At 49.8% G+C, this 15006-nt stretch overlaps 1 protein-coding gene across 2 annotated transcripts; it reads right to left on the bottom strand.

Moving 5' to 3' along the window:
• Positions 1–503: 503 nt before the first annotated feature.
• On the bottom strand, positions 504–12169 carry atxn7l2a (ataxin 7-like 2a). Of its 2 annotated transcripts, XM_040028928.1 has the most exons (10): positions 11942–12168; positions 11010–11078; positions 8545–8875; positions 7228–7475; positions 6664–6746; positions 4850–5061; positions 4289–4469; positions 3402–3523; positions 1348–2242; positions 504–645 (listed from the first exon to the last, which is right to left on the bottom strand). In XM_040028928.1, exons 1-10 carry the CDS (start codon positions 12069–12071, stop codon positions 628–630), a joined length of 2289 nt encoding a protein of 762 aa, XP_039884862.1. In that variant the 5' UTR covers positions 12072–12168; the 3' UTR covers positions 504–627. The 2 variants fall into 2 exon arrangements, with proteins under 2 accessions (XP_039884862.1, XP_039884853.1); XM_040028919.1 differs by having other exon boundaries at positions 534–2242; positions 11942–12169.
• Positions 12170–15006: the final 2837 nt, after the last annotated feature.

Below are 15006 nucleotides of genomic sequence, written 5' to 3'. Positions count from 1 at the left end.
GACCCTGAATCTGCTGCGTGTCTTCACTCACTCTTTGCATTTAATCATTTAAGCCCTGGCCACCTTCCACGTGTCCCCTCACTCCCTACCAGGCGTGACGGCTGCCCCCTCCTCAGCCCGGTTCTGTCAGAGGGTCATTGTTGGGGTTTCCCTCTATTACAGCAGTCTCTAATAACAAAGCAGCTTGAGGCAGCTGTGGGGATAAATATGTGTTAATGCAGTCACATCATCTAGTTTCTAATTGTAAAACGTGCACCACTGAATTCAGCCCAACATGAGAGCACATTTCCAAAGTGATAAAGAAGTGACAGAAACCAAGTGAAAATGACATTTTTAATCAATTTTTATAAACCAACATTTCATTTAGCAGCATAACCAGATGGTCGTGAGGTATTTCTAAATCCATACGCTCTGAACTTCCTCCCACCCTCCTTCACTCACCCAGACCTACACACCCAGCTGCGATCCACACTACATCGACACTGCACATACAAACAAGCGGTCACATCCACACCCGAGCGTACGCTCCACAGACAGAAGGCACACACAGACACACACAGTCCTGTTGGCTCAGTCCTGGACTGAGCAGAGCTGGCTCCCTCATCGTGGCTTGTAAGGCAGGCACACTTAATGGTGCAGTTTTGGCTGTAGGACAAAAGAAAATTAGTCAAATTATTACTTTTGTTTAGACAGCTGCTCTTTGCATTCACTTCATATTAAACAAAGATCCATGTTTCACACAGAGCCAGTTTAAGACCGAGTCAGCCTGTGGAGTATTTCACCAGCTCCTCGGAGCGTGGCGGGAATTTCTGTCCACCGCTGCTGGGCGTCACTGATCGTCATGGAAACAGCTCTCGGTTGAGTAATAGTCATTTTTAATACCTTGCAGCAGACCTGTGTTAGTCTAGTCCAAGACTATGTCGCTGACAACAAAGACTCTGAGGAGTATGACCTGACTTATCTATGGCACTTTGTAATTACCCAGAGGGCAGCAGCTGCACCTTCAACACGTCAGCAGTAAACTGCTGCGTCTATGCAGAAACATGATTCCTCTACATGCACTGTGAGGCACTGAGCTGGTTGCACGGTACAAACTGTCTGACTGGCAGCATCCTTTCAGCTGTGCAGAGGCAGTCTCATCAGCTACACCAGTGAACACAGGTGACGAGCTGTGAGGTAGCTGCACAGGCAGAGGCCGCCCTCACTAACGCAGCCATACAAGCAGAAACACAACAGAAACCACTCCGTTCTCAAAAGAGCTTCAAGGGTTACTCCTAGTCGCCTTTGCAGGGGCCAAGTGTGGACTGGAACTGCTCAGTACACCCATTTCCCCTCGTCCAAACCTACCTTCTGTGTGCCCAGTTTCTTCTCCACACCCCCAGAAAGCGTCCCGCTTTTATTGTCTTTCCAGGGGTAGAAGTTTGAGCGTGGAGACGAAGTGGCAGAGCTGGAAGAAGAGGAGGAAGTCAGGCAGTGGGTTGAAGGCTTAGAGGAGGGAGCGTTATCCTCCGTACGACCAGCTTTGCGTTTCTTCACCGTTCCCATCTGGTGCTCAAAGACCCTCCCGCTGCCCAGCCCGTGCAGCCCTGAGTCTCCCACGCAAGCACGAGTGTGGGAATTAGCGGTGGGAGAAGGGTCCCCCAGAGGAGGGTGTGTCCGTCTGTAAGTCCAAATAGCCTTTGTGCTCGGCGACTGGGCGTCTGTGGGGGAAGGCTGGGGGTGGGGTTTGCTGCTGGGGGAGAGCGTGCCATTGGTCTGTGTGTGCGCTTTGGAAGATAAAGACGACGTGTTGGAAGGCGGGCGGCCCCTGTCCTGGAGGACGATGCAGTTCCTGTCGGGACCCGAGTGCTCTCCTTCCTGGGATGGGACTTTGCGCTTGCGGAGAACAGCGGCTGTAGCGACTTGCTCTCGCAGCTTCAGCATTTGCTTGCTGGGACGTCCGACTGGATTCTTGGGTCGCCCGGGACCGGTGTAGCGCGTCGCCGCAGGCGCGCCGTGACTACCGGCGATGCTGCTGCTGCTATTGCTCCCGTAGTTCTCTAACTGCGTGGATGTCGGGGGCCTCCCCGGCCCTCGACTGGAAGATGATGAGGATGACGCCGTTTTGAGGGAGGAGCTAATATGACTTCCTGTGCGAACCTTAGAATGTGATGAAGAGGAGGACATGATGGTGGGAGACACGGATGTGATGGTCTTGGCTGGAGGAGGAGGAGACTGAAGGTCTGCAGCTTGAGGTATTTTCCTGGACAGAGGGAAAAAAGAACAGATGAGCCCACCTGCAGTGTCTGACAGCACAGCCATGTTTACAGTGGCCACACCCCCGCCTCACCCTGCCACGGGGAACATAAAGCCCAGACAGCACTGTGAGGTCATCTTCTGAGGGGGCGTTGAACCAAACAACCCAGGGTGCACCTCTGTGCCAGCCTTGTTTGTGCTGCTGTAACATGTAAGCCCTGAGTGTCTGTTCCTGCACTGCCCAGTATGTCAGCCCCTGTGCTGTGTGCAGACACACGTTGTTAGCAGGAAACTGCTGCCATACGACAGTTCCTCAGGACCTGCTCAAGCTCAGACCAAGCATCTGATGGAGGAAGAACATTACACGTGGCATCGTGAGCATTTCACACTGCTGCTCTGTCTGTCCGGCTTTGCCTGAACGAGTCACACTGATGTGACGTTATGGACCGAGTGGTTTTAATGCCACAGCCTACCTGTATTGTTGCCGACTGCATCCATCGCTTTATCAACACAGTGCATCCATTTTCTAATGGAAGCTTCCAGCAGGACAGTGTCTCACACATTTCCTGTGTCAGGAACAAAAGGATGCTACACTGTTTGATAATGTTTGGGCTTTTTACAGTGAATCAAAGCAGCTCCAACTCTTTTCCATGCTGCTGTTCACGGCTGACAGTGTCAGGGCATGCTCCCACATCAGCACTGACTGACAACCAAACCTGTCGTGCTGAACTAGGCTACAGTCAGCATCTCCATGTGTGTCACAGTCAGGGTGAACTGCTCTGTCTAAAGCACAGAATATAATGTCAGAGACATTCACACCAGTGGCCTGCTGCAGATCGTCCTGTGGGGCTCTGGCAGTGCTCAGAGTTCCCACACAAAGGAGCAGACACCAGTCTTGATGTGGGTTAAGCACCTCCTGCAGCATCTGTCCATCTCCTGGAGACTCCTGCATGCTGTTGAGGCTGTGCAGGGAAGGCAGCAAACCAGCTGCAAAGCACACAGCCTGGAGGACTACCTGTGCAGGGTGCAGTCAGGGTGCTCCCAGTACTGACACGGACCCCGGTGTCCGTGGGTCGTTCCATTGTTGCACCACAGCTGCTGACAGTAACTCTGAGTAGTAAACACACATATATTCACATGAAGCTCTGTTCACAGGGACGTCTTACTTCCAAAGATGGGCGCTGATGTGCTGTTCCAGCATGCTGCTGAAGGCAGACCTCAGGTGGTGTAGTCTCCTGTCAAACGTGTAGATGCCCTGACCCAACACACGGCTTCCGAACGAGCACACCTTTAAAAACAAGAACACACCTTTAAACATCGAGCACAGAGGCTGTGCAGATATGATGCTGTCTGAGTTTACATTCAACACAACTGTTTGTTTTGGAACTTCACAAAATCCTTTGAGTTGCTTTTCACACGTCTACTTTTGTATTTGTATCTATTTAAGCACCGTTTGCAGTCAGTCTCTCAGAGAAGTGCCTGACAGCGTGCAAGAACCTGTGGCACCACTGCAATCACACACACACACACACACACACACACACACACACACACACACACCCACAACACACACACAGGTCTCATTATCACAGCCTGTGATAATGAGACCTGTGTGTGTGTGTGTGTGTCTGCTGTGTGCCTGTCTGCTGTGCGCCTGCTGTGTGTGTGTCTGCTGTGTGTCTCCTGTGTGTGCACCTGCTGTGTGTGCGTCTCCTGTGTATGTGTCTGTTGTGTGTGTGTCTGTTGTGTGTGTGTCTGTCTGCTGTGTGTGTCTCCTGTGTGTGTCTGTCTGCTGTGTGTCTGTCTGCTGTGTGTCTGTCTGCTGTGTGTCTGTCTGCTGTGTGTCTGTCTGCTGTGCGCCTGCTGTGTGTCTGTCTGCTGTGTGTCTGTTGTGTGTGTGTCTGTTTGCTGTGTGTCTGTTGTGTGTCTGTCTGCTGTGTGTCCTTGGGGACATCAGGACACAGCATGGGCGTCCTCCTGTCCCTGTGTAACGTCTCAGCCTGTGGTGATCAGAGGCTGGGCTCTGTGGCTGCTGAGCCCCAGTAAGTCTCACCGCCGCTGGTCTGGGATGCGCAGCCGAAGATGGAAACTCAGCTCGCTCGTCGTTTCCTTCTGCCTCGCTTTCATCGCTCGAGATTCGTCCGTGGACCAGAGGCGAGGGGACTCTGGGATTACCCTCATCCGACCGCTGGCTCTCCTCCTCTGGGGCACTCTCTACCACAGCCGTAGGCCAACTAGAACACACACACAGGACCATCCAGATCCAGTTACACCCTCAGCAGCACCACATCAGCTCCTTCCCTACACTTGATGCACACGCTGTACTGAGCCGGGAACTGGTGGACTCATCTGAGAAGCTGGGGATTATGTAACAGAACGAACACCTGGGTGTTAGTTTAGCAGACCATCAGTCCAGCACGTCTATGTTACAGCAGCAGCTGTTAGCTGCTTGATAAAACAGTTTCCCAGCATGTTTTCCAGCAGCTGACTACACATGAATCCTGCAAGCCAAACCATGTTTGAGCTGCTATAATCAGTAAAAAGATGATTATTTATCTCTAGAAGAGTCCTAACTTCTTCTATAAGCATCCTTAGCTTCAGCATTCTTCACAACCTGAAGGCAGGGAGGGTGACCAAAGGTCTCCTGCAGTGTGGAGTACCAGCTTGCTCCCTGGGGGCCTCTGGGCTGAGGGACTGTCCCGTCGAGGAGCCTCCCTCCAGGGCTGGGCTCCCTTTCTCTCGAACCCTGGTCTTGAGTTCTGCCACTAGCTGGTCAAAGTTCTTGCTGCGGCCCACCACCTTCCTCCTCTGGTGGATGGAGTGAATCTGAGGGAAGGACAGATCAGATTGTGTGTTTGCTGTGGATCTGAGCAGGCCTGTGTGACTGGGACTGACTGGATACTGTGGAGTTTCAGAATCGATTCTTTCAACAACAGGACAGTATAACAGTGCTTTTGAAAGATGACATCATCCCCCACCTATAGAGTCCACATTAAACTCCTCCCACAGTCGAGGACATTTTCATCTGAACACAGCACAAGTTGTCCCCCATTAATGAAGCGCCCGTACGAACCCCCCAGTGTCCCAGGACAGCCATGGCTGAAATGGTTGCTCCCAGTAGAAGCACCATTTCTCCCACAGAGCTGTTTTGGTGTACACATGTTTACTTCCTGTATGTGCAGTGGATCAACACTAAAGACTTGACAGCGTTTCACACACAGCTCAGAAGAATAACTGCAGTCGGTCACCTCTGTCATCAACAAGCTGCACGTCTGGCCTGCGATGGTCGACCGCTCTCCTTTTGCAAACTGCGATCTGGAGGGCGCAGTTCTGACACGTCTCCATGCGTGATCAGTGGGATTCAGATTAGCGTGTCGTCTTCACACAAACAGAGGCGTGTCGGGGTCCTGGTCCTGCTGTCTCACACTGACCCTACACTGGTAGTCTTCAGATCTCATGATGCCTCGCACACCGTCAGGCCAGAGGCAGCAACCTGCACCGTAGCTACTGTGTCGTCTCCTTGGTAGGCCTCGCTCTGTTCTCTGATGGTCTCGTCGTGCACTGTGGTAAACTCCAAGGCGGCTTTTTCCTGTCCCAGCAGTGGGCGGTCCTGGCTCTCCTGCCTTTCGTTTCCTTCACATGTCGATGGACAGTTCGAGTCTGCAGAACAGCTTGGAGTTGTTCCTTCACTGCAGTCTTTTATCAGCTGTTGTCTTCTGTGCAGGGAGCTCAGCCACAGCGTGTTGTGAACCTCCCTCCAGTGTAACTGGCTTCAGGTGTGACTGACGTATGGCCGCCACCTGTTTCTGTCCACAGGTGAGTCCAAACGAGCTGCCAGGATGCTCCGTGGCAGGTTGGAGCCGTGTGTGAATCACTGTCAGAGCGTGTTGTGTTGATGCACTGCACGTGTCCTGTTCACTGCCCCAGCCACACCTATGGTGACGTGTAAAGAACACAGAAGATGTTTCCGGAAATATTATGAAGAATAGGCTTTATTGGTGCTTCCAGAGCTCAACACAAGATGGAAAGACACCGAGTTTGGGACAGACTGGACCTCACACCAGTTTGAAAGTGGGAGAGCTGTGGTGAAGACTACAATGGGAATCTCCACTGTGGAAAACTGTCACATATTTGATATCACATTGTTGAGGAGATCGATCCAGTGGAAAACAAAAAGGACTCACGGCTGTGCAGGACAACTTCAATGACAGAATGACATGTGACACACAAACATGACACACAGGTTTACACAAACGTTCAGTGATAAGAGCATGATGAGTGTGCGTGAGGGCTGAACATGGCGGACAGGCTCGAAGCCCACACGCTGCCCTGTCACTGGGTCACAGCCTGACAGCACGCCTCACCCTGTACTTACCCACATTGAAGCACTAACATGGGACAGCACGTGTGTGTGTGTGTGTTGCTTACATTGCATGTCAGGAGGCGGGTGCACACTTTCTTCCTGTCGGGGTCAAGGACGCCGCAGTGTTTGTCCAAGTCGCACTTCCTCTCTGAGGACACACAGAAGCCACGTGAGCCACAGTGTGACAGCACAAGCTCACGTCTCTGTTGTCCACACGGTTGCATTCTATTTGAAAGCAAACGGCCGTCTGCCCAGCTGCAGCGCGGCTGCAGCGCGGCTGCAGCGCGGCTGCAGCGCGGCTGCAGCGCGGCAGACTGATCCTTCATGATGCATCACAGCGCGTCACGCTGTGTGTCAGCAGACGCCGGCTGCAGACTCAAACAGAACAAGGATATCGCACAGACACATGAACGCAGCGTTCCAGAATAGCTCGGAGTGACGCTCGGCTTGTTTTAACAGTGCCGCCATCTTGGATTGCTACCTCGGGTCACATTGGTTGGCTCGGACTTTCCGAGTGGGAAACAAAAACCTTTAAAACTTGGCATCGACTTCCGACTTATTCGGGAACGCACCACACTTCTACTGACATCTACTTTCTCTATTGCCTGCACGTCTGAACTTGTACTCACTGGAAGCCACTTTGTTGTAGGGTCTGGGGATGCGGTGGCGTGTGGCAGCGGAGGTTTGAGTGGAATCCTTTCTCACTGTGGGGTGCCTGTCACTGGGTGAAGATCTACCAGGCGGAGTAGCTCCGTGTGGCCAAGGGGGATCTCTGAGAGACGGAGGTGGGGAGCTCATGGGAGGCTCGAGAGGTGGTGGCTGCTTGAATACCGAAGAGTCAAAGTGACTGCTGTGGGACTTCTCCAGTGGGGAGTGTCTTGGTGACGAGAGAAGAAGTTCACAGTTTGTCATCGTAGCCAATGAAAAACAACCATGTATGAATAAGAGGGCTCTAATGTTTCAGTCCTGCGCTCTACATTAGCTGTGCTCTCTCAGATCATGTGTTCGTCTCTCTAACACAGCTCTGTGCTGATTGGTCGCAAACACAAGGTTTGGATAGAAAGGTGTGTGAGGCTTTTGTACTGAGCTGTAAGCTCGACACTCAGTGATTAATAACTTTAACATGATAATCCACCACGCTCCACCAAGTATGACAGGAAGTCAGGAACTGAAGAAGATGCCCACTTTCATGCCGGCTTCTCTCCAAACACCAATCTTTTCCTACAAGCTGGAACGATGTAACGGGTGCTGCCACGAGCAGGTTACAGCGTAGCACACATCAGGACACGCCAAAGGGCTTCAACTCACCAAAACTCGAAAATAAAAAAGTCAAATGTGTATTTGAGAGAAAACTCGAGCGGCGATGAGCTGAGACAGATTCTACCACAGACAAGTCCCACCTCATTTCTGGGTGCAACCCTGTCTGTGGTCCCCAGACTCCAGCAAGCACCGAGTTCAAAAACAGCCAACAGCCTTTCATCCCCAAGAAAAGGTTTAGCTTGGCTGTTATGACAGGTGTTATTCTACAGTCAGCATCCATGGAGGATCTATGGTGCTAGCTTCCATCTAAACATGATGCACCAGAACATACGGTTCTGCTATTACCTGATCAAAGATTATGACTATGGGCTCACTGGAGCTTCAGCTAGCTACAGAGCTAGGGCTAATAATGTAAACACAGCACAGTGACAAAGAGCATCAGGTTTAAAGGTTAGTCATTAATGTGCTGCTGTGTGGTTTGGATGACTCGCTACAAAGAGAGGCCAACACTCGCTGTTTGTCATTTCAATTAGATATAAGAACACATTACAACATTTGTACAGAGGATTTAGACGAACAAAATCATTGCACGTCCAATCCAAGCTAGCCACTACACTCTGAACAGCTGACATCATCTATTATTGCTTTAATCAAGCTCGGACATTTTGACTGGACTGTGTTCTTACCGCACTCCGTCCTTGGAAGTCTTCGAGTATCTGTACTGTGGTGGTGTGACGGGTGAAGGTGGAGCCGCCCGGAGCTGCCCGACTCCCTGGTTTCGACCCTCCCACGAAGCAGCGTTGGTCCCATGAGGAGGAGAGGGGCCGTGATGGCTTCTCTGTTGGGGTTGTGGTGCCGGGGTGGGAGAGCGTAAGCGGGCGTACAGCTTGGCCACAGGCCCATGTCTCCGCTCGCAGTGCTTTTCAAAGGCCTGTGGCTTCACGACCTGCCCGCAGTGGCTGCAAACCACCAGGTAGAAGTCGTCATGGCCAGGGTAGAGGCCAAAGATGGACATGTCTTGAAGAAGAGTGGAGAACACAGAAAGACGTACTCTCACTTAGAGGAACCTACGGTTTCAAACATCCTAAATCTGCACGTGCAGATCAGGCGTGCTTCTTGCGACTGACATGCTCGTAGCCTGCTGTGCTGCTGGATCTGCTTCTACTGTGTAGCCTGTTCCATGGAGAAGCTGTAAGTCGGGGCTTAGTATTTGCAGACTCAGTTGAATGTGATGACATTTTCAGGCTTTGTTTCACTCACTACCAAGGTATGGGTGTGCGATATATCGAATATACTCAACGTATCGCGGGTTTTTCCACGTACAATGGTTAAAGTGGCTTTATGGTAACCATTGAGTACAGGTTGCCATGGAAATATTAAGCTCTCTGCATGTCGTTCGGATTTCACGGGAGGATGTCGAACAAAATGCAGTCTTTGCAAAACATGCCGTGAAACTATCGCTGCAAAATGTAGCAGCAGCACAAATGTATCCACCAGCTGAAAAGGTGTTTGAAAGTCTCCACGTGAACGTCTCCACGTGAACGTCTCCCCGCACACCGAACAGTAAACCAGCTGTGACTCTCGTTTCTGTCATTTAAGGTCGGCAGTTTTCACGCGTCATAGGCACAAAGAGCACCTTGTGGTGCTGTTAGCATCTTTCACTTGGTGCGAGATCCTAAATACTTCTAAACTACTAAAGCTGAGTGCTCCCTCTCGCTGACGCGTGCTCTGAATGTGCACAGCATCATGGTGCACACATGCTGAACACTGTGGGGAGCAGGTATCCTCTCACATCATCTCCAAAAACAGGCCGAGCGTGTTTATTGAAATGATGTGATGAGCTCTGTGCTCACCAACACATCTCCTCTTTTCAAGCTTGTGTTTGTCAGTGAAAGAGTCCCGTGTGTCTACTGAAGGCGTTATGAGTGGAGCCGTGTCTTAGAGAAAACAGCATGAGCGCATTAGCAGAATTATAAGTCAGTAAAGACATTTTAGCGGCTGATAGCCATCCACTTCTTCCCCTGCTCACAAATAAACTCCCCGGTTTCTGGGTCAAACAGTATGTATGTATGTGCAAGTCAACATCCCGCCCCAGGAGCAGGCGTGCAGGTATACAGGATGATCACACGACAGTGCTCAGCCAGGCTCACGTGAATCCACCCGACTGGGGACCAGAATGCATCCGCTGCCCTGACCAGTGACGGGCCAGTCAGCCTCCCGGTGGTCTTAATAAGAAGCTGGCTGTTTTCATGCATCTGCAGCACAGCGGCACAAACACATATTCACGCACAGCCACACGCCAACACGTCGGTATGTGGAAGCCAATAACTGTGAGTAAAAGTTTGCCAAACAGAAGTTTGGACGTGCACACTTTATAGAAGCTAACGCTATCCAGCCCTCGATCGAAGCAGTTAGACAATGATGGAGGAGTCAGATCAGCCTGTCGTCGGTGAACACGTCCAGTCGCCCAACCTTAGTGTGCACTTTGTTACAAACACAAACCTTTATGACATAAAAATCGGGTTGTAAATGATGGCATCAACTGGTGAGGTTCCCCTGATGTGCACCATGAGCAGGAGCTTGGTGCTAGCTGGAACCACAGGCCGGTCAGGCTGGAAACGCTGCAAAGCTTCACTTAGAACGACGAAGCTGGCGTGCACGTGCCAAACACTCACGCTCCTCTACGTGCCAAATACGCTCCAACACACCGTCATCACAGACGCGTGTTACAATGCACAGCATTACAAAGCATGTGGCTTGTGTAGTGTTATAAGCTGTTAATATAACTACAAAAGAAAAATAGAAATTTAAGCCTATTTCCAACAAAAGCTGTGTTCACGATAAGCGATCTGAAACTCAGCGTGAGCTCTGTGAAGACTCTTCATTGTTAAACTTTGACGAAACATTCTGAGTCTGGCCAAAGTTTTTTAACCAAAGCTCCACAGCAGATTCAAACTAAGAACAGTGGGGGCTTCAGATCAGCCTTGTCTGGCTCTTATGGCCGTGTGATCCTCACACGCACTGTCAGGTACCCCTGAGTTGTGGTGTCATACACACAGACCAGCATCCAGCATGTGTATGTGCAAAGGTGTGTTTGTTAGAAAAGCTGAGATCCATAAGTATGAGGCATGTTTCCAACCTGCACACTTACCCTCTTTACTGAGTGACATTGCCTCTGCAGCCTTTTTGCCATTCTTATTGCAGTCATCCACATCAGGCCCTGAAACACATGTTCAAGACAGCCACTGTCAGCTGTGATGTTGGTATCATCATTAGTAATGCTCATCTTACATCACACATAGCCCATATTAATAAGCTGTGTTATGTAATTGACTCAGATCAACCGTTTCTTCAGGAATTACTCGTAGTCCAAGTATACGATCAGCAGGCAGTAGCTAATGGCACTGGGTGGTGGGGAGACTATCTGACAGTTAATGGGCAGAGCAGCACTGGAGAAACGCCAAACAGAGGGTTTAAGCTAGCAAGAACACTGTGGGCAGAAGCCACATATATGAGGAATCGTGTGGCGAGTCCACGAGTATCATTGTTTAGGAAACGAAGGAAGCGAAGTGGGAACGACACACAAAATGTTTCCTTCTATCACAGGATGGGCCAGCGGTGCAGAAGCGTCAGACTCCTCCTCCGTCACCGGCGTCTGCTCTGAATCCGGCTGCTGCTAGCGTTAGCATGCTGATGCTAACTACCTCGTCGCCACCGGCTAGTCGGGCTCGCATGGTAGCTTGTATCCTCGCTTTCCACGGCCAGCCGTCCACACTAGCCTCCTTCCGCTCTGATGTCAGCCAGCCCTGCCGGTTTTCTCCACACGAATGGTCTCCCCTAAACGCTGCAGACTGTTTTATGACCACACAGGTGAAAATCATGCTACAATGACTGTGTCCTTACAATTATAATTTTTGTAACCTAGTGAAGACCAACATGTTACCCACCCAGCACTAGGACCCGGTAGGGTCTTTGTTTGGGTAACATGTTTAGCTCTGTCCTGCGTTTCCGCGAAAATAAACACTGCTGCTTCCGTTAAATGGCTCCGTACCGATCAGTGTTTGTGTCAGGGTGTTTCCTTACCATCCGCCGGCGTCATGCCCGCCCAATCGGCCCAGGCAGTCCAGCTTTGACCCACGAAATCATCGAGGCTAGGAACCCGCCGATCCAGAGCAGCCATTACTTTTACTGCGCGTTCACGAACCGCCATCATCACTGCGCGGCAAGCAGCTTACGTCATCTCGCGTTCTCGACAGGAAAGGAACTTCCTGCGTGCGCGTGCTGGGGACACCCACACAAACAGAAGGCTTGGCTCTAAGAGCTGTCCCACTTTTGTACCGTGGAAATGACAGAATGTTATCAACACAGCACACGCGTGGACGTAGTATGGTTGAATGCGCAGTGAAAACAGAATGACATGTAAGAAACATCACAGCTTCCACAGATCCGCTGCCGCCTGTCTTTACACCTTGTCGCATGTGGTGAGGCACATGATCAATAGTTGGTCCACGACCCTGCTAAGGGACAGAGGCCACCCACTTTGTCCCCTCTGCATGGACTGGTACTCCTCTATAATGTACCAGACAGCCTGGTTAGAGTGCCACAGCTGCACACCTGCACAGGTACATTATCCTCTGAGCTTCCTCCATTCATCCTTCTTCCACCTGCTCGTTGGGGGACACACTGACATTCAGCGTCACTCCTTTAATTTCCAGCTCCACAGTCATGATCCTGTCTGACACTTACCTCCACCAGACTATTTTATCTTCTCCTCCATTTCACTTCCTGTCCACACCATGATGGAACAGTTTGAACTTTGCTTGCTCTCCTGCATATATCTGCCTTCTTTCCTTCTGTCTCCATCATATCAGCCAGCTCTCTCCCTGTAACAGTCCCTCACTGCCACACGCCTGCCTTTCCTTCTCTCTTGTTGCCTCTTCTTTTGTCTTCATGTAAGAGTAGCACATTTCTACCGGCACCCTGCTGCCCACCAGCACCTGAGGCGATCATTGTTAACCAATCTAGTAAAGCCCAGCACAAACAGCAGGATCTAGTTCGGCGTTCTGTATCGTACACTCACACGGGATAATGTTTGCCAGGAGGTGGCACAGATCAGTGAAAGGATGTGGTCTTGGTGAGGAGAAGAAGAGAATGAGTCCAGGCAGCGTTTCCAGTAATCCACATGGATATTGCACCAGTGAAAAGGGAGCATTGGAGGGTGAGCAGGCAGGCGAGTGCAGAGTTAACCAGCGTCCTGTGGAGGCGGCTGAGTATGACAGGCTGAAAGCACTCCTATAACCAGCAAAGGCACACACAGGAACCTGGAAGGGAATTTTACCAAAGGACCAGCCTGTTTAGTTAGTTAGCTTTTAACACGCTGACGGTGATCTTTCCTATTGGAGGTCAAACTGTGTAGTCAGGTGAGCGCAGTAGTCCACTCCAGCGTTGTCCATCGGAGACAGCGAGCCAAGGTAAAGCCAAACCTTCCAGCTAAAGTCTGTGAACGTGTTGTTCATCTGTTCAGTACTTGCAGACTGGACTGCTGCAGTTCTCTGTACTTTGGTTTGGACCAGGCCTCTCTTCATGGTCTCCAGTTGGTCCAAATGCAGCTGCTCGCCTGCTGACGGGCACTAAGGAGCCTGTAACCCCAGCGCTGGCTCCCTGTTCCTGTCTAATTTAAAATCCTACTTTTTGGTTCTAAATCAGTTAACAGCGAGCCCCTTCTACCTGTCTGAGTTGTGTATTTATGCTCCAGAAACAACCATAAGCTAACGTTAATGAATCCACAGACTAAAGTGTGGTGGTGACCAACGTTCCCTCTAACGTTTCATGTGTCTGAGCGAACACACAAACTCCCTGAGCGTCCCCTTGGACCACTGTGAGCAACAGCAGACGTGTGCACTGTGGTCACGCCAGCATCAAATCCATCCAAGTTACATGTTTATTAAAGTAATCACATTACAGCATTTACATTTATGTTAGACTACTTTTAATTACCTGCTTTAGCCCACTGACAATGAAAACAAAAATCTTGTTCATGTCCTGTAGCATGTTAACACTGTTGGAAGCAAAAATAACGTGAACTCCAATTTTGAAAACACAACTTTCTTTTGTTTGCTTTTTTTTTTTTTATAAAGCTCTGACTGTATTATGAGTCTGTGGTCTGGGAGAGAGTCTGTAACTCTGTCTGCAAATACAGTAAATAATGACCAATGTTGGGCAATTAATTATATAGTTACTTCTTCAAAGACTTTTGCAAACAACAAAGTTTTTTGCAGCTGTTTACCTAAAAATGCAGCCAAGGCGTTTTTTAAACAAACATTTCAAACTATTTACAGAACAGACAGCGGTGCTGCATCAAATATTTGTTCCACTCAAAAAAGAATTTGTGGTCCACTGATGAGATGAAGGAGAACAACAAACCCGATACCTGCAGCCTGACAGCAGCAGATGCACATCCACTGCTGTAACACCTGTAACCACTCAGCAAGCCTCATTGTTCTGGACACACACAAAAAAACGAGACTACACACACACTGACACTACTACACACTACACACGAACACATCACACTAACAACACCTAAACCACAACTACACTAAACACTAACACACACTACACACTACACACACACACTAACTACACACACACACACACACACACACACGAACTACAACTACACACTAACGACTACACCTAACTACAACTAACTAACACACACAAACACGACACACTACCACTACACACAAACACACTACACGACACAAAACAACACTACCTAAACTAAACGACACACACACTAAACACACTAACTACACACTACACACTAACTACACACTACACCACTAACTACACACTACACTAACTACACACTAACTACACACTAACTACACACTAACTACTACACTAACTACACACTACACACTAACTACACACTACACTACACACTAACTACACACTAACTACACACTACACACTAACTACACACTAACTACACACTACACTACACACTAACTACACACTAACTACACACTAACTACACACTAACTACACACTACACTACACACTAACTACACACTAACTACACACTACACTAACTACACAAGATTTGTGCAAAATGTCACAAATCTCTCACATCTCAAACACGT

The sequence above is a fragment of the Simochromis diagramma genome, unplaced genomic scaffold, assembly GCF_900408965.1.
Source record: "Simochromis diagramma unplaced genomic scaffold, fSimDia1.1 OVJJ01000352.1, whole genome shotgun sequence".
In the NCBI taxonomy this organism is placed as follows: Eukaryota; Metazoa; Chordata; class Actinopteri; order Cichliformes; family Cichlidae; genus Simochromis; species Simochromis diagramma.
This window is presented reverse-complemented; position numbering and strand designations above follow the sequence as displayed.